At 63.8% G+C, this 17536-nt stretch overlaps 2 protein-coding genes and 1 long non-coding RNA gene across 6 annotated transcripts; 1 reads left to right on the forward strand and 2 right to left on the reverse strand.

Moving 5' to 3' along the window:
- The first annotated feature begins 769 nt into the window (after positions 1 to 769).
- On the forward strand, positions 770 to 3004 carry LOC309807365. Its single transcript, XR_014294559.1, has 3 exons — positions 770 to 851; positions 2381 to 2499; positions 2638 to 3004. It is a non-coding gene; the product is annotated as an uncharacterized lncRNA (long non-coding RNA).
- Positions 3005 to 6051: 3047 nt separating this feature from the next.
- Positions 6052 to 9137, reverse strand: CEND1 (cell cycle exit and neuronal differentiation 1). 2 transcript variants are annotated; one of them, XM_082629138.1, is made up of 2 exons: positions 9060 to 9137; positions 6052 to 7667 (listed from the first exon to the last, which is right to left on the reverse strand). In XM_082629138.1, the coding sequence occupies exon 2, from the start codon at positions 7568 to 7570 to the stop codon at positions 7130 to 7132; it is 441 nt and encodes a 146-aa protein (XP_082485264.1). In that variant the 5' UTR covers positions 7571 to 7667; positions 9060 to 9137; the 3' UTR covers positions 6052 to 7129. The 2 variants fall into 2 exon arrangements, with proteins under 2 accessions (XP_082485264.1, XP_082485263.1); XM_082629137.1 differs by having other exon boundaries at positions 9037 to 9137.
- Positions 9138 to 9510: 373 nt separating this feature from the next.
- Positions 9511 to 17346, reverse strand: SLC25A22 (solute carrier family 25 member 22). Of its 3 annotated transcripts, XM_082626406.1 has the most exons (11): positions 17297 to 17340; positions 15302 to 15472; positions 14128 to 14273; positions 13903 to 14028; positions 13640 to 13695; positions 12810 to 12900; positions 11921 to 12039; positions 11629 to 11803; positions 11392 to 11546; positions 11224 to 11299; positions 9511 to 11145 (listed from the first exon to the last, which is right to left on the reverse strand). In XM_082626406.1, the coding sequence occupies exons 3-11, from the start codon at positions 14145 to 14147 to the stop codon at positions 10995 to 10997; spliced, it is 969 nt and encodes a 322-aa protein (XP_082482532.1). In that variant the 5' UTR covers positions 14148 to 14273; positions 15302 to 15472; positions 17297 to 17340; the 3' UTR covers positions 9511 to 10994. The 3 variants fall into 3 exon arrangements, with proteins under 3 accessions (XP_082482532.1, XP_082482531.1, XP_082482533.1); XM_082626405.1 differs by having other exon boundaries at positions 11629 to 12039; positions 17297 to 17346; XM_082626407.1 differs by lacking the exons at positions 13640 to 13695; positions 13903 to 14028; positions 14128 to 14273; positions 15302 to 15472; positions 17297 to 17340 and adding an exon at positions 13152 to 13215.
- Between the last annotated feature and the right edge of the window lie 190 nt (positions 17347 to 17536).

A 17536-nucleotide genomic window follows, 5' to 3' on the forward strand; every position in this document is an offset into this window, starting at 1 on the left:
GTGCGGGTCCCACGTGGCATGTGGAGTTGGGAGGGGCATCCTGCACAGAGGCAGCGGTGGTGGCATAGGGCCTCACAAGCCAGAAGCCTCATTCTGGGTCTGGCAGTGGCCTGCCTCTCCATGTCTGCCCCCGTGTCCAGTGGGGAGGACACACACAAGATGACCTGTCATGGTGACTGGGGTGCCCCCCAGGTGGGGTTGCAGTCTCGCTGCCCCTTCCTGAGTGGGTTCCCATCCCAGGGGGCGGCCCCTGTCCCTCACACCCCACCCCCTGCGGTTGAGGTGGGGCCTGTTACTCAGGCCCGGCCTCAGGGCCCACATCTGGGCCAGGTGGCCGCGCACACCTGGGGGTGATGGCGGCTGCTGCAGGGGAGCGGCTGGCAGGTGACTCCTCCTCTCGGAGCAGATGCAGGAGGGCCTGGGGACTAGACAGATCTGCAGCCAGCAGCCCAGGCCTGGTGACTGTCTCCTGGGAAGGATCTAGACCTGAGAGGTTGGGGCTCCCCCTTCAGAGTCCCCACCCGTCCTGCCGAGCCTCATCCCACAGCGCTTGCCCTGGGTCACACCTGAGGTGTAGGCTCACCCACCTCCCCCCCGGCATCATCTACACACTATTCAGGTACCTCCTTGTCCGATAGCGAGAGCCCGGGTGGGGCAGGTGAAGGTGGGGGAGGCCTGGGGGCTGGGCACAGGGGCTCTGCTGTTGGGGGTTGTGACACTCTTGAACCTAGGCTCTTGCACTTGTTTGGGACCCTGAGGCACAAGGTACGTGGGGATCACAGGTCCTGTTGTCCTGCACCAGCGTTTCATTCCTGTCTCTGGAACTTGCTCACCCTGGAAGCCAAGGCCGGGTGAGTGGGGGGCCATTCCTGGGGGGCTTGCTGACCAGTGCTTCAGGTCACCCCTGCTTTTGCTGCCCTGGCAACTTCCTCTTTTCAGAGCATGCCTGAGCCTTTCCCTGGGGGCCTTTGCACTTCCTATTCCTACCTCTGGAATGCTGGAGTGCCTCTCTGCCCGTCAAACTCCTAACCATCCGTCAAAGCCCATGGGCACTAAGGCACTGTCTACCCAGTTCTCCCATTCTGAGAACACCCCATGCAAGGACTGCCCTGAGTGCGCCTTTGTTAGCTCAGCCTGACTGTCCAGTGGGCCTCCCATATAAGGACTTGGGATTGGGGCTCTCTCAGGGTGGGTGTGTCACGGGCAGGCCAGCTACCCAGGCAGCGGGCAGAGTGGCCTATGTCCCAGGCCCAGGATGCATCCCTCTTCCCAGCAGGGCTAAGGCCCCTCAGTTCCGGGTTCTCTTTTGGCCGAGGCTGGGCAGGGTGGGATCCAGAGACTTAGACCTCAAGCACCTGTGGGTTACGCAGACCCTGCACCAGCCCCTAAAGCCTGGGGCGGCTGAGGCCAGGGCAGCGGGCTGGGCACAGGGTCCCTCTGCCTCGGGTGGGGCTTCAGCAGTACTGTTGAGAGGACAGATCAGCTGGTTCCACTGTCTGACCCCAGGCTGCCAGGGCCTGGCTGGAGGACATCAGGCAGTTGGACAGGTAGTGGCGATCTGTGGCCTGGAGTGGGGTGATGTGACAGGGAGGTGGGTTCTGTCTCAAGCTGGCCCATCCCAATGCCCAGGACATCAGGACAGGGAGCAGCGGTCACCTGGGAGGATCCAGAGGAGGGTCTGAATGGGGTTCCCCTCAAACACACCTCCGGGTACCACTGGGCTGGAGGGGGGGCTGACTTACACCCACGCTTTGTTCCCACGTGCCAGGGTGGATCCCAGGGACGTTCCCTCAGCCCTCTCTGCAACACACAGGGAGGCGTGCACTTCTCTCTTGCCGGGACATGTGCCTGATGCCAGGGCCGGGGGCGGGGCGGGGCATGTGGAGGTGGGGCGGCTTTCGCTCTGCTCAGCAGCCCTCGGACAGCCAGCACCGGCTCCAGGGGCCGAAGGCACCAGACAGGAAGCCCAGGCACAGCGGGACCAGTCACTGGGGCGCAGGGAGCCTCTGCCTGCCCGGCCCTGGGACCTCCCTGAGGTCAGGGAGCCTCGGGGCGAGGGGTGCGCTGAAGGCCCAGGAATCAGAGAGGCCCTATGCAGCAGCCAGGGGGAGGGTGCGCAGCAGTGAGCCGCCCGCACCTCCGCCCTCCCCAGGCCTCGGTTGTTCTGCCCTGCTGGAGGAAGAGCATTTCCAGAGGCCCCTACCTCGCCATTCCCATGTCTGCAGAGGGCAGGATCCTGAGGCACTGGCATCCCCACCCCCGGGCACACCGAGGAGGCGTGCCAGGGTGGGGTCCCCAAAGGGAAGTTACGCTCGGGAGAGGAGAGGGTGCTAGAGAGGAAAGCAAACTGGACCCCTACACCTTTTGCATCCCTATACAGTGACCTCATGTGTGACACAGCTTATCCTGGCAGCCCCTCCCTCAGTGCCCAGCCCACAGGGGCCCCCGTCCCTGGAGACGCTGCTGCCATCTGAGTTCTCCTGGTTTTCAGGCGTCCTTGTAAGTTCGAGTGGGATTCACAGTGTGTACTCTTTACACACTGAATACTTTTTATAGCTGGTATTTTGTTTAGACCTTAAAAGTAGTTCTGGGACTTCCCTGGTGGTCCAGTGGTTAAGCATCTGCCTTCCAATGCAGGGGATTCGGGTTCGATCCCTGGTCAGGGAACTAAGATCCCACATGCCGCGGGGCAACTAAGCCCGCATGCCGCAACTACCAAGCCCGCGCCGTCTGGAGCCCGAACGCTGCAACTAAGACCCGATGCAGCCAAACAAACAAACAAACAAACAAATAAATAAAAGTAGTTCTGTAATAGAAGTAATTTAGCCTGGGCATCCCCAAGAGGTTGTTTTTGTTTGTTTGTTTTGTTTTTTTCTCATTTTGGAAGCATGCCTACATTCCTCAAGCTTAGAGATGCTATGAACGAGAAGCTGAGCCTCAGAAGAAACAGGAGATGGTTACAAAGTGATACCACGAAACTACAATGTGGCCTTGTGGCAGGTGCAGGCAGACCCAGGCTCAGGATAGGCCCTGGCTGTGTGGGAAGTGACAGCAGGAGACAGAGTCACCATGGGGCTAGGGGGACCGTCCACTACCTGATGCTGGCCCATCACACCTGCTGGTGAGAAAGAAAGACCACAAGCTCTCCAGCTTACTCCACATAAAACCTAAGGTCCAGATGCATTAAAGGCCTAAATGTGAGTAAATGCCAAGAGTATTAGACTACAACAAGGGAGAACATCCTTCTAACCGAGATTCCAAAAGCTTGCATGGTAAAGGGAGCAACAGTTCCGTGTGATAAACTGAGATTTTGGAACTTCTAGATGCAGGAAACAGAGTGAGGTGTAAGCCAGCCACTGAATGCAGATAAGTGCCATTTGATGAAGGCTTGGAATATAAAACACATAAAGAGGACTTCCCTGGTGGTGCAGTGGTTAAGAATCCACCTGCCAATGCAGGGGACACGGGTTCGAGGCCTGGTCCAGGAAGATCCCACATGTCGCAGAGCAACTAAGCCCGTGCGCCACAACTACTGAGTCTGCGCTCTAGATCCCGTGAGCCACAACTACTGAACCTGAGAGCCACAACTACTGAGCCTGTGCGCCTAGAGCCCGTGCTCCACAACAAAGAGAAACCACTGCAATGAGAAGCCCGCGCACCACAACGAAGAGTAGCCCCCGCTCGCCGCAACTAGAGAAAGCCCGCGAGCAGCAACCAAGACCCAATGCAGCCAAAAATAAATAAATAAAATAAAAATCTTAAAAAAAAAATCAGAAAAGGCAAGGTCCAGATGGCCAAGAACCTGGTGAAAAGTAGCAGTTGGATCAGTGCAAACAGAAACAACCAGAAGTGGCCAGCTTCCCCCGTTCAGACGGACTTTATTATTTATTTATTTATTTTATTTATTTATTTTTGGCTGTGTTGGGTCTCTGTTGCTGCGCGCGGACTTTCTCTAGTTGCGGCGAGTGGGGGCTACTCTTCGTTTTGGTGCACGGGCTTCTCACTGCGGTGGCTTCTTGTGTTGCAGAGCGTGGGCTCTAGGCGCATGGGCGTCAGTAGTTGTGGCACGCGGGCTCAGTAGTTGTGGCTCGCGGGCTCTAGAGCACAGGCTCAGTAGTTGTGGCTCACGGGCTTAGTTGCTTTGCAGCATGTGGGATCTTCCCCGGACCAGGGCGCGAACCCGTGTCCCCTGCACTGGCAGGCAGATACTTAACCACTGCACCACCAGGGAAGTCCCCAGATGGTCTTTTAAACCTTGAGTGCTTCACCTGCTCCTGTGTCACCAAGGGAGGGGAGCTCTGCTCTCGTGGCCGACCCATGGGCACGAGACAGGGCAGCCGAGTTTAAGGTGCACAGTGTGGCCCACCTCTGGGCGAGTCCCAGGAGAACTGCAGGGAGGGCCTCAGGTGTGCACACACCCGTGTTCACAGCAGCCTTACAGGAAGAGGCAGCCCAGTGCCCATCAACGAATGATGGACACACAAAAGGTGGTCCACGCATATGATGGGATGGTCAGCCTTAAAAGGAAGGAGATCCTGACGCAGGCTACAGCATGGATGAAGCGGGGACATTATGCTCAGTGAATAAGCCAGACACAGAAGGACAAATCCTGTCTGATTCCACTCCCATGATGTCCCCAGAGTCGTCATTCACAAAGACAGAAAGTAGATGGTGAGGGCCAGGGTGGGGGGTGGAGGGAGGGAATGGGGAGTGAGTGTTTAATGGGGACAGACTGTCAGTTTGGGAAGATGAATGATTTCCAGGGGCGGGTGGTGTGATGAATGCCAAAGCCCTGTGCATCGAAAAGTTTAAGATAAAATGGTAAATGTTATATAATGTACATTTTACCACAATAAAATAAAGGTCAGATGTGCATGCAGGATGCCCAGAGACACAGGGCACTGGGGCAGGACAAGGATTTCCGTTACTGCTCTGTCTAAAGTTGCAAAATTCTGAAACAACCTAAACATCCTTTAATAGAGAATCGAGAAGTAAAATGGGGCAGCAACACGGGGAGAACATCACCGCATCGGGAGGACCAAGCCCTGCGTGTCCAGCTGAAGGTGACAGAGCTCACCTTCACAGTCACCTCCGTCCTGCCCCAAGTCCCCTAAAATGGCAGAAGGATTTTCATTTGTTTGCATTTAAGGTGCAAGCAGAACAGAGAGAAGGGGAGAGGGGGCTGGCTGGCTGCAGAAGGTAGGCAACGACAGCCCCGGCGCCCATGGGGCAGGTGGGTTGGAGGCTGCGGGTGTGGGCACCGTCCACCTGCTCTTTGTGGCCAAGCTCAGGCCAGATGGCTCAGGGCAAGGGTGTCGGGTCTGTTTGGAGTGTGTTCACCCCAAGGAAGGGCTCTGGACTTGTCTGGGCCTGAGGTATGGGTGCACCAATGGGGGAAGAGTACCTGGAAAAGAAGGGAGAGACATGCCCCCAACCAACTTGAGGAAGTCCCTGGGGCCCAGGGTGACAAAGCCTGCAGGGCACTTCTGGAGCCCAGGGGGCCTTCCTCCCCACGAGCCCACGCCCGCGCGACTCCCCCAGTTGGACACCTGGCCAGGGTGGGCAGGGAGCTGCGGGCGGAAGGGAATGAGAGGAGGGACACCCCTGCCTGCAGTGACCTCCCCACCCCCCCGGAGTGGCGAGCTCACTGCAGAGAGGGGTCAAGAAAGAGTCCCCAGCTGGAGAGGACGACTGAGGGCCAAGGTCCCCCTTCCCCTGCCAACGTGGCTCCAGTACAGCTCGACCCCATGCTGTGGCCGGCAGCCTGGGCCTGGGGGTGGGTCCTGCAGCCCCTGGGTGTCCATCTAGGGTCAGGGTCTGCAGGAAGGCCTGGCTTTGGCTGTCTGGGAGGGGCTAGGCCCTGGGCGGGGCTGTGGGTAGAGCCCACCAGGACCAAGGGCACGGAGGTGGCAGGAAGGGCTGGTGAGGGGCGCCTGGGGGTCCCTGCCCCTCCCTGGAAGGCCCTCGGTGTGGACACATGACACCCCACACACCCAGACAGGCAGCCCCAGCCTGGCCCGGCCGCGTGCAGGTGAGGACGCCAGCCCAGCCTTTAGATAATTAGAGTTTATTTCAGACTCGGCCTCCACTCAGGCCCGGGGTTCCAGTGGCCAGCTGGCCAGGCAAGGGCACATCGGGCTCCCACAGTGCCCACTGCCACCGTGCCACGGGCCCAGCAAAGCATGGTCTCCCTGCAGGCGCAATGAGGCAGCGGACGTGGGTGATGGTCACCCACCAAGCGGTTCTACTCTACCTGTGTTATTGCATGTATACGCTTGTTAGACTCCAAGGACGCTGGGTGAGGCAGGAGGCGCCGTCTGTGGGGGCCTAGGCCGGCACAGCTGCCTCCCTGCCAGGCTCTCAGCTGCCCGCAGGACAACTGCCGCATGGTGGGATGGGGGTCAGGGCAGGAAATGTGGGGGCCCAGCTAGAAGGTAAACTTGCGGAGCCCCTCCCGACACCAGCCTTCGGGCTGTCTGTCCACCCAGCCAGCGCTCAGGCGACCAGGCAAGTGGCTCGGAAACTCCGCCCGTGTGGCCGCCTGCCTGAGGTCAGCCCCCCGGAGTTAGCCCACCCAGATGAACGCCCCACCCCAAGCTGCAAGCAAAGAGCAGAAATGGGGAGAGTGAAACAGCCACACCCTTTAATGTCCCCACGCGGGCTGGACCCAGGTCAGAACCCATCCCAGACCCCTGCCCAGCCCTGGGGGCACCCACCCTGGGGGCTCATCGGGAAGTTGCTGCCAGGAAGCCCACAGAACCACTGGGGCCCTTGGGACAGGCGGCGGACACACTCAGCCCACTCCTTCCTCCGCCCCCAGGTGCTCTGGTCCAGGCTGAGCCTCCGCCCCATGTCAGGGCTCCACCCGTGCTGCTCTGTAAGCCACAGAGTCCGGGCTCCTTCTGCCCCCAGGTTCAGAGGGGAAAGTGCTGGGGACTGACCGACCGAGGGGGCTTGGTTTCCACTGCTGGCAGGGGGCCTGTCCCTCTCTCTCTTCCTCTGCGTGTATATGGGGGGTACACAAGTATATGTATTACGTATGTATAGATAGCTGTGTGTGAACTTGGCATGCACTAGATTCCCGAGGTCTGTACAGGAAGTGGCTGTGCCCCCACCTGGGCACCAGCCATCATTTTTTTCGGACCAGGAAGGCCACACCAAGAATCAGGGCTGCAGCTGCCACAGCCATGCCCCCAGCCACAAGCACGGGGGTCAAGTTCTCGAAAGGGCAGGGGCCTTGGCCCTCTGGGCCCCCGTTGGGGGCCTCGCCCTCCTCAGCCCCATCCCCAGGGCCCTTGGGCTCGGGGGCTGCATCGGGGCTGCTGGGGGCTGCGGGGGCCGGCTTCAGGTTGCTGTGGTTGTTGAGGAGGGCAGGGTCTGCCTTGGTCGGGGTCTTCTTGGCAGGTGGCAGGGTGGGGGCCGCTGGAGGCTCCTGCTTCTCCACTTGGGCCTCCTTCTTCCCTGGCTTAGCCGAGGGGGCTTTCCCGTCCGCAGCGGTGGGTGCTCGGGCCTCAGCAGCAGCCTTGGTGTCGGCCTTGGGGCTGCTGGTCGACTTCCCTCTGGACTCCATGGTGGGTGTGCTGGCGGGCTGTACGTGGCGTGCGTGGACAGGCAGGTGTCTAGACCGCAGCAGCTCAGGACAGCTCACCCCTGGGCATCCTATGAGCCTGGGGGATGGGGGAGACCCAACGAGGCTGGGACAAGAGACTTGGCGTCCTATCCAGCTCCCACCTCCTTGTCCCTATAGAGACCCTGCTCAGTTCTCTGGACCCTCTTCTTCCAGGGCTCAGCCTCCTTCTGGCTTCACGCACCTTCTGAGAAGCCCCTCCAAGCACACAAGCAGGGGCTGTGGGCCCACTTTGGGCTGGGGTGGCAGGATGAGACCAGCCAGAGGCTTCAGCTTCCTCATCTGTGACATGGTCTTGCCCACACGTGTGCCGTGTCCATCACGCTGACCCAGGGTGGGGAAGAGAGCCCACCCAGCCCTGAGAAGGGTGTGCGGTCAGGGGAGGTGGACAGCGGCCCCGTGGGCAGAACTGACTGCGTACCCTTCTCAGGGCTGGGCGGGCTGCGGGGTAGGCAGGGCAGGGCAGGAACCCAGAGTCTGGGCTCTCGGGCCTTGGTAGGGTAGGAATGGGCCCCAGGCCACCAGGACCTGGATGTGACAAAACCAAGGTGTCTTCTCAGAAGGCTGGAGAAGCCAGGGTGGCCGTGACAGGCCTGTGCCTCCCAGCCAGCCATCTACTCCCCCCAGCGCCGGGCACCCGCCCCCATGACTGGCCTTGCCTGCTCCGGCCTAAGAGCAGGGAGTCCTCTGTGACCCTGAGGCCACACCTGCCTCTGGGAGTGGAGGGAATCCCTGGTGTGAGTCTGGGGTCGGCAGGCGCCCTGTCATCAGCCTCAGCATCCCCGAATCTGGGCCAGGCAGAGGATGGGGGCTCTGCGCTGTAGGGAAGGCCTGGCCCAGAGCTTCAATGTCTAGGGAGGGAAGGGGGACTGGGGGCCTCGCCACTCTGGGCCTGAATCTTCCCTCCCTGGACACCCGGACACCGGCGGTCTGCCGCTTCTCCAGGAGGGTGAGAACTCCCACCTCCACCCTCAGGGAGAGGGAGCCTGCGTGGGGGGTGGCGGCCCCAGGTCCCCGCCCTGGCAATGCACACTAACCACAGTGAAGGTCGCCTGAAGGTCACGGCGTGATGGGGGTGTCCTGATGAGAGGCCCAGCTGCTGGCCTACTTCCCGGGGAACCCCAGCAGCCCCTCACCCCTGCCATTCTGGAGGGGCACCCAGCTGCTGGGCATCAAGTTTGCAAAGGGCAGGGGGTCCACTCTCCACCTCCCCCAGACCCTTGGTTATTTCTGGCTCATAGTAACGTCACCCGGCTACCCCTCCCCCTCCTGGCCGCTGTGCCCAAGAGAGCAAGGGCCCCGGAGGGCCCCCGGTGACCTTCATAGCGGAGAACCGCTGCTTCTTCCTGCGGGGCCCAACGCCCCCACCCCGCCCCAGACCCCAGGCCGCGGAGTCCCCGCCGCCTTACGCTGCTGCTCCCGGCGCTCCCACCTCGGCGCAGCGCGCTCTCCGCGGGACCACGGCGGGCGGCGGGCGGCGGGCGGCGGCTGCGGATCAAGGACTGGGAGTTTCCCACAATGCACTGCTTCCGGCGCAGGAAGGGGGGCGGGGACCGCATCAGCGCTGGCTCCGCCCACCTGCTCTCGGCCACCACAGCGCCCCGAGCTGGCTGACACCTCTGGGGCCCCCAAACCCAGCTCTGCTTTTAATCCCAAGGGCAGCTTAGAGTCAGGTAGGTGAGGGGCCGAGGCTGGCTTTTCCGCAACCCCATCCCAGGCTGTGAGGGAGTCAGGAGGCCACTCCGCCCAGGACCCCCTCCAGCCAGTGTGCCCATCAGTGGGGGGCAGACGGACCCAGGACTGCCGGCTGAGGGGAGCCAGTTACCAGAAGAGGAGGGCGCCCTTCCCCTCCTCACCCCTACCAGAGTCTCAGAGAAGAGGCATCTACTTAGAATATTTATTTATCTTCTTACATGACAAGACACAAAAAGTTACAACTTCTTAAAACTCTTGAATTTGAAAGAAAAAAAATATAATTCTGTAAGCAGCAGCAGCAGCAGCTTCCAAGGTACAGATGTGACGGGAGAGGGCAGCTCCCAGGAACAACCGTGAACTGGGGGGCCCAGGCCTGAGCCCCAGGTAGTGTCACTGGGAAGGGGCCTCCAGGGAGGGGGCCCGGGGAGTGGGGGAACACAGCACCGGCACATCAGATCAATCACCAACACGATCACGTGGCTGGGGAAAGGGCAGGGCAGGGTGAGCCTCTGCCTGAATTCACAACATCAGTGGGCGGCGGGGGGGGGGGGGGGGGGGGAGGCCGCTGGGAGGGCGGAGCTTTACTAATTGTGGGGGTGGCCGTATGCAGAGGCCCAGAGAGCGGGGTGGGCCCTGGGAAGACTGGAGGGGCAGCTCCTGGCACCTCTGCAAGAGGAACAGACGCTCCCAGGCTCCAGACTGGTGCTCGTGCCTGCCCTCCCCTATGGCCAATCCTGCACCAGGGTGGTGGTCTCAGAAGAGGGGTCTACTAAAGGTGCAGCAGGAGGGGACAGGCCAGAGAAATGAATTTCTGGACGGGGGCAGTGGGGAGTCTAGGGCACACAAAGCACACGTGTGCACACGCACGCGCACACACACGCGCGCGCCTGGCCACGTGGGGAAGGGTGGCAGGACCCCCAGCAGCCCCATCCCTGAGGGGCCAGGCCAGCAAAGGGCTGCCACCAGCTACTCCCCACAACATTCATACATGTGCCCCGACTTCACACGCTCTGGGTCCCCAGCCTGGGCTGGAGGCCGAGAGGCCTACCAGGAGGGAGACTGGGTCTCACAGTGGGTGCGGGGAACCTGTCCTGGGAGTCAGAACGCAGGGTGACCCCCAGCCTAGGATTCCTGGCTCAATATGGGGGGCAGGAGAGCCCAATCCTCCCGCAAGGCTGGCCAAGGCGAGAACAGCAGCAGGGGAGGCTGGACGGACAGACGGGGGGATGGACAGAGCCACTTGTGCTCAGCAAGTTAATAAATAGGTTTGTGCAGGGTCCCCTCTGTGGACTAGGGGCCAAGCCTCGGGGACGGGAGCTGGTAGACTGGAGGGGAGGGTCCAGCTTGCCCAGCCCAGGCCTGGGGGTCCCCAGTCCAGAGACCAGCTCTGTCCCTGGGGGTGTTCAGGCGGGGGCAAAGGTGGGCAGGGCTGGCTCCAGGAATGTAAAGATTTCTGAGTTTTCTACCTAAGACATTGATCCCAGCGGTCGTGCAGGCAGGACCCCACCAGGCCCACGTGTGCACACCGTGTGGACCCTGCACCCCTTCCACTCCCCCCACCGCCCCCCACATCCATGTGGGGAGAGACTCTCTCGCATCATCCGGGTGCGTTGCCTGGCTCTGGCCCCACTCTGGTCCCGCTCAGCTGGAGGGCATGGGATGGCTGCCGGGATCAGGGCTGGACTCGTGGCAGCCCCAGCAGGGTCTCGGCGATGCCCAGGAAGTAGACCACCTGAGCAATGCCGAACAGCGGGGCGATGACCAGGGCGCGGCAGTAAGCGCCCTTCAGGAAGGCTGTGGGGCCCTCGTTCCGCAAGATCTTCCTGTGGGGGGGAGGTGGGTCAGAGCCGCAGGGCTGGGGCCACCCCACCCCCGCTCCACACCCGCCGGGGCTCGCCCACCTGGCGCAGTCCAGGAACCCCGAGTAGGTGTCCTCGTTGATGCCGCGCTGGAGCGTCTGGAGCCGGGTCTTCACCACTGCAGGGGGCGTGCGGGTCAGTGTGGGCCCCTCACCGCCGACCCCACTCCTCAGCCCCGTCCCCGACCCGGGCCCAGGCCTGGGCACTGACCGTCACAGGGGTTGACAGCCACGGCAGCCGTGCTCCCAGCCACACAGCCGGCCAGGAAGGACACGTAGAAAGGAGACTTCTCCCCAGATGCCGGCCGGCCCAGCTGGTTCAGGTTGGCAAAGAGGGGGAAGTAGACGATGGAGAAGGGGACGTCCCTGCGGAGGGAGGGCGATGGTGACTGGCTGGGAGGTGGGGGGCAGGTGGGTGGGCTGCCCCCAAACCGCCCTGCCCCCCTACCTGAGCAGCGTGGCCCCCAGTCCCTTGTAGAGGCCGGCGATGCCGTGGCTCCGCAGCAGGTCCCGGGTCAGCTGAGTGGCTGTGGGCCGGGGTGCAGCTGGAGCCTCCACGGAGGGCTGGGCACCCCCCCGGCCGGAAAGCTGGGCCTGGCCAGATAGGGTCTTCCTCTGGGCGGCTGGGGAGAAAGGGGACGGCCTACTGGTCTCCCTCTCGGCACGAGGCACGAGGTGGTGGCACCGCAGGGGCCTGGCTAGTTCCCCCGCCCAGCTGCCCTGCCGCCCCGCGCCCTCACCAATGCGGCCCGCGTCCTGGAGCTGGATCTTCAGCATCTCCATGGGGGTGGTCACGATCACCTGGCAGGTGCCGGCCCCACAGCCCGCCAGCATCTCCTTGAACAGGGTCAACTTCTGCCTGTAGTAAAGAGGGTGGGGCTTCAAGGAAGAGTCAGAGGCCCTGGGGGCCTCCCAGTGCGCCCAGGAGTGAGGGGGCATGGGAGGGGTGGAGGTGGAGGCAGCCCTGTGGGGTACAGACCCCTGCAGCCTCAGACACCCTTCAGGCTCTCCAGCAACAGGCGCTGAGCCCAATTGACAGATGGCTCCTGGCAGGGCCAGGGAAGGGCCAAGGGGCCGTTGTTGAGCAAAGAGAAATGGAGTGGGGGGGCAGTTCAAGTGCTCCAAGGTACTACTGCCGTTTCAGCCCCACCCTCGGGTAATGGGAAAAACTGGTCAGTGCCCCCCAAATCCCAACCTACAAGGGGCAGCAGGCAGTGGCTGGGGGCCAAGGACCCCTGGGGCCTGGGCACCACTGACTCAGCACCACTGACCTCCTCTGGGGGAGGAGGGGGAAGGGGAGGAGGAGGGGGAGGAGGGGGAAGGGGAGGAGGGGAGGGGGAGGAGGGGGAGGAGGGGAGGGGGAGGAGGGGAGGAGGGGAGGGGGAGGAGGGGAGGAGGGGAGGGGGAGGAGGGGAGGGGGAGGAGGGGGAGGGGGAGGGGGAAGGGAAGGAGCAGGGGAGGAGAGAGAGGAGGGGGAGGAGGGGGAGGGGGAGGGGGAGGAAGGGAGGAGGGGGCCCTGCAAGGTCAGGTGAGGGGCCCCCAGGAAGACGGAGCCTTCATCCTTTGTCTGGAAGCACAGACCCCTCCCCCTCACGACCCTGGCCCCCAGCAGCCGGCCGAGCCCCTCACCCGTCCTTGGAGAGCTGATATCGGAAGAAGTCATTGGCTGCCAGCTTGATGGCCTTCTCGGGGGTGACAAGGGTCAGGTTCACGGCGGCTCCTGTGTGGCACACCGGGGAGCACAGACAGGTCAGTGGCCTGGGCTGGGGAGGCTCTCCGCCAGCACTTGCCTCCCACCCCCCCCGTCACTCCTGGGCTGCGTCCTGCCCTCTCGCCCACATTTGTGCCTGGCAGGGGCGGGAACCAGCGGGCCAGGCAGTGCCTTCTCCAGGCACTCTGCTCAGCCTCCCACATAACCCTCCCAGTCCAGTGGGCGGCCTCCCTGAGGGACACCTCCCCTGGGCTACAGACGTGCTCGTGTTGGGGCTCTGGGTAAGGCCACGTCCGGCCTGGCGCGGGTCAGAGCTGGGGAGGCAGTGGCGAGCCCCTCTCAGCGGCGAGGACACAGGGCTGCACAGCATCTGGGCAAATCCAGGCTTGGAGATTGTCTCCTAAGCTGCTTTGCAGTAACGACCCGACCCGTCCCTCCCAACCTCCTGGCACAGACAGGGTCCCACCCGTCCCGGGAGGCAGGGGAGGGGGCTGCGGCCACTGTGGTGGAGACAGTGTCCTGCCATGCTGCGCACTGGTAGTGAGTGGGGGACGGGGCTGAGAACTGCCGTGCCCCAGAGGTCCCACCCCCTATCCCCCCAGCACCCACGGGCCAGGTCCACACTGTCACACCCGGCACAGGTACGCTGCCCCGCCCTGGCTTCCCACCTGCCTCCCCGCTGCTATGGTAGGACCCCTCTGGGGCTGCAGGAGGGTGCTACCCAGGCCTGCCCCATGCCCAGCCTCACCGCGGTACATCCCGAAGTAGCCCTCTGAGCGGATGGTCTTGATGAGGCAGTCAGACCTACAGCCCAGGGGGTGGGAGCGAGCAGGGGATCAGCCTGGCATCCAGCAACGGCCCCAGCCCTGACTCAGGGAGGAGCTCCCCCAGGTCTGGCCCCCTCAGTTTCCCCTTTGGTTTAACAGGATGGGGGGGACACAGGAGCAGAGTGCAGAAGTCTGCCCCACACCCATGGCTCCACGCCCGCTACCCCCCGCCCGGCAGGCTCACATGCTGGTGTACAGGCGCTGGCCATTCTGCTGGTTCTGCAGCCTCGTCTTGGCCAGGTCGATGGGGAACACGCAGGTGACCCCGATCAGCCCAGCGATGCCGCCATTGATGAGCTTGGCTGGCAGACTGTGTGGGCAGAGGGAGTGTCAGGACGACCTCCTCAGCCATAGGTCGGAGGCGGGGAGGGGAGGGCAGGGCAGGGGTGGGGCTGGGTGGGGTTCTGACCTGATCTGCTTATCAGCCATTTAACTCGGGAGCACTCAGGTAGGTAGGAGCCGCAGAGGGGGATACCAGACAGCGGAGGTGGTGCTGGAGGAGGGGGAGGGGCGGTCCTCTACCTCCAGGGGAGTTTGAAAACCAACACTTCTGTCCTAGAAGAGGGGACTGGGATCAGCGGGGGGGGGGGGGGCAGACCCACCACTCAGAGGCACACCAGAGGAGTAAGCCCCCCACAGCCTCCCTCCCAGGTCTCCTGAAGGGGCACCGAGCCCCTCCCCCTAGCTCCCCCTCCCAGGCTGGGGCCCTCCGCACGTCCTGGGCGCGCAGTGTGCGGTGAAGCGCTGCCCCTTAGCCCCATCCCTGGGCCGTCCAGCTTCCCCTCAAGGCGCCCCCACTGGCTGCGTCCTCCCAGCTGGCCTCGCTCGCTCACGTGCGCGGAGCCCTTTAAAGGGCCAGGCGCCTCTGGGGAGGCAGCAACAGGGGATGGGGCCAACACGCCGGTCAGGGCACCTCCGCCCCTGGACTGGGCTGTGACGGCCCCCATCCTTGAGCAGAGGCAGCGGGCACCTGCCCTCTTCAGGAGGGGGGTGAGAGTGCCCCAGGATCCACACTGGGGCTCAGCTCACAACTGCCCAGTAGATGCTGCCCCGACTCCCGTGGCAACTCCACGCTGGACCCCAGACCATCCGCTCCCCTGGTGACCGGAGAAGCGCCAACGCAGCCACAGCCAGCCCTGTGCCCCCCCTCCCAGGAATTTCACCCCCAGACTCACACCCAACACACCCACACACACGGAGGAACCCAGCGACCGGGACCTCTGGGAGGGGGATGGCTGACCTTCCGAGGCTCTCTGGGGCTAGTCCCCCAGCTATTCCAGGGGTGCAGAGACAAGAGGCCCCTCTCTCTAGGGGCAGGCTTGGGGAGCCAGAGCCAGCCTCGGGGGCCTCCCATGGGGGGCACAGCCATAAAAACTGGGCTGTGGGGTCCTCACCCCGACTCTGGCCCCCTCAGAGGCCAGCTGTCACAGGCTCCCACCCGAAGCGCTGCCACCCAGGGTCACACGGCTGGCTCACACCTGTCGTCCCCCCGAGAACTGGTGACCTTCACCTCAGCTTTCCTGGGCCGGGATGTCCCCTGCCTCCTCATCAGCCCCTCCGCCCCCTGCCGCGGTCCCGCTCACCCCAAGGTGCACCGGACCGGCTCCTCCTCCGCGACTACAGCCCGCGGGCGGGTGGAGGAGATCCAGCGGCCGAGGGCGGTGCTGGCTGCGGGGATTGGCTGCGGGGCGGGGCGGGCCTGAGGGGGGTGGTGACTTTCTCTTTCACTTTGGGCGGGATGAGGCTCCCTGCCCCTGTGGGAGAAGGGATGAGAAGGGGGTGTGACAGCTTCTCGGAGGCAGGGACTGGCCTCGGAGCCCCCTCCAGCCCGTGGGGCAGTGGGTCAGACTCGGGCTGACCCAGCCAAGCCACGCAACCGGTTCACAGGGTCCCCAGCCCCTGACCACCGTGCCCCCAGGTGCCCCATGGGTTTCTGTCTGCAGCCTGCAGGCTGGATCTGCCTAGGGCCCTGGGACCCCAAGGATAGGGCTCTCTCTGTGCCCAGGCATGGGAAATCTGGTGCCATGGGGTGGAGATGGGTCTGTGTCCACTCGTGCCTGTGGGACTTGTGGGTCTTTTGGGGAAAGGTGGACTTCAGGGAAAACTCACGCTGGAGCAGAGAAAGAAAGGCTGGAAAGGCCAGGGTGGGGGTGGCTGGACCTCAGAGGCTACTGGTTGCCACCCATAGGCCTGTTCACCTGGCAGGTCCAGAGGACATGGGAACCAGCACTCCCAGAGCCCTCTGCCCTGCCAAGCTGCACACCCCCCACTCGCCCAGGGCCTCAGTGCCAGGACCTGCTTCTCCGTGCTCCAGCCTGCAGAGAGGAGTCTGACCTCTGCACTTCAACCTGACCCTCTCTTCCCACCCCCACCCACCCCCACCCTCCAGGTGTAGACTGGCCACAGCCGCCTCTCTCCGCTGTCCCAGACCCTTGGGGGCAAGGTCCACATCCTGCTGTATGGGGACTGAGTGAGCTCCGCCTCCCGTCTGGGGTAAGGGACATCTGGATGATGGGGGCCCCGGAAGTCAGACAGACTATCCAAGGTGGGGAGGGGAGCAGCTGTCCCAAGAAGACAGGCAGCCCTGGGGTCCCACATCACACTCTGCCGGCTGGAGTGGGGGAAGACGGTTGCAGAACTGCGAACAGTGGGGGCAGTGGGCTCTGCCGGGAGACGATTGGCAAGGGGTCCTCCGGACCCTGAACGCTCCTTTTTCTGTCCTCACTCAGTGTTCCCACACCCTGCTCATGAGACAGCTTGGAGGGCCCTCCCCTTGCGCCCCCATGTTGCCATAGAAACCTGGCAGCCCCAGCCAGGCCTGAGGCCCCAGGGCTGTCAGCCCTCCCTGTACCCCCTCCGGTTCCCCGCAGCCTGGTAAACTGGGATTGCAGGCAAGGCTGTGGACACCGCAGCTCACAGAGACCACCCACAGGACGATGCTGCTGCTTCCAGGCCCCCCAGCGGTAAAACCTCCCACAAATGAAGCCGTTGAGCTCCCCCACCCCCCAAAAAGGCAATGGGGGTGAGGCTCAGAGTCTGGGACTGGCCATTTGCTCCCCATTCAATCTCCCCCAGCGCCTTCCCCCCAGGTAGGCGCTTTCTGTCCAGCCGTCTGGAGGGGCGCCAAGCCGGTGACAAAGGAGGCGCGGGGTGGGAGTTCAGGGCTCCGCTTGGAGGCCGGCTCAACTCCCCGTCTCGCTGGAGGGGGTCCGGACGGCCACGCTGTCCCCCTCCAGGCGATGGCGACTCCAGCCAAGCACGTGTCCACATACGTCCAGCAGGGACCCACGTGTGTCCCCCCCCTACGGCCGGGCTTCTGCTCCTTGGCCACCGGCCCCCATCTCCTACCCCGCGGGGACACGTGTGCGCGGGGAGCGCGCCCGGCACCGCCCGGGGCCGAGCACGGCCTCCCACACTCCAGCGGCAGCGGGTCGCAGCATCCGCCGGCGCGGGCCCCGCAGGAGCCGCCTCGTCCGGGCAGATGTCACCTCCCACAGCCGTCGTGGTGCCCCTCGCCCTCGCAGCCGGGCTGCACTCGGGTGGGCGCCACGGATGGGAGCCGCCCCGCGGGCACTCACCGCGCGCTCTGCCGCCGCCGCCGCCGCCGCCGCCGCCGCCGCCGCTCTCGCCTCCCCGCCGCGCCGCGCGCCCGGCTTCACCTAAACGCGGGGGCGCGTCCGCTCGGCGCCGCGCGCGCTCCGCCCCCGGTCCTCGGCCCGCTCGCGGCCTCCGGCTCCCTCTCCTGGCCGCCGCGGCCACTGCGCCCGGCGGGCCACAGCCCAGCACCAAGCCCTCACCCTAGGTCCCCAAGGGTCTTC

Source organism: Mesoplodon mirus (assembly GCF_964341445.2).
Source record: "Mesoplodon mirus genome assembly, chromosome: 7".
NCBI lineage: Eukaryota > Metazoa > Chordata > Mammalia > Artiodactyla > Ziphiidae > Mesoplodon > Mesoplodon mirus.

Excerpts from the sequence above, each read along its gene's own strand:
- CEND1 (XM_082629138.1), bottom strand. The coding sequence starts at position 7,570 with ATGGAGTCCAGAGGGAAGTCGACCAGCAGCCCCAAGGCCGACACCAAG.
- SLC25A22 (XM_082626405.1), bottom strand. The coding sequence starts at position 14,147 with ATGGCTGATAAGCAGATCAG. Across the intron at positions 14,029-14,127 it reads ATGGCTGATAAGCAGATCAG|TCTGCCAGCCAAGCTCATCA; the intron begins GTCAGAACCCCA and ends CTGCCCACACAG. Across the intron at positions 12,901-13,639 it reads CTACTTCGGGATGTACCGCG|GAGCCGCCGTGAACCTGACC; the intron begins GTGAGGCTGGGC and ends TGTGCCACACAG.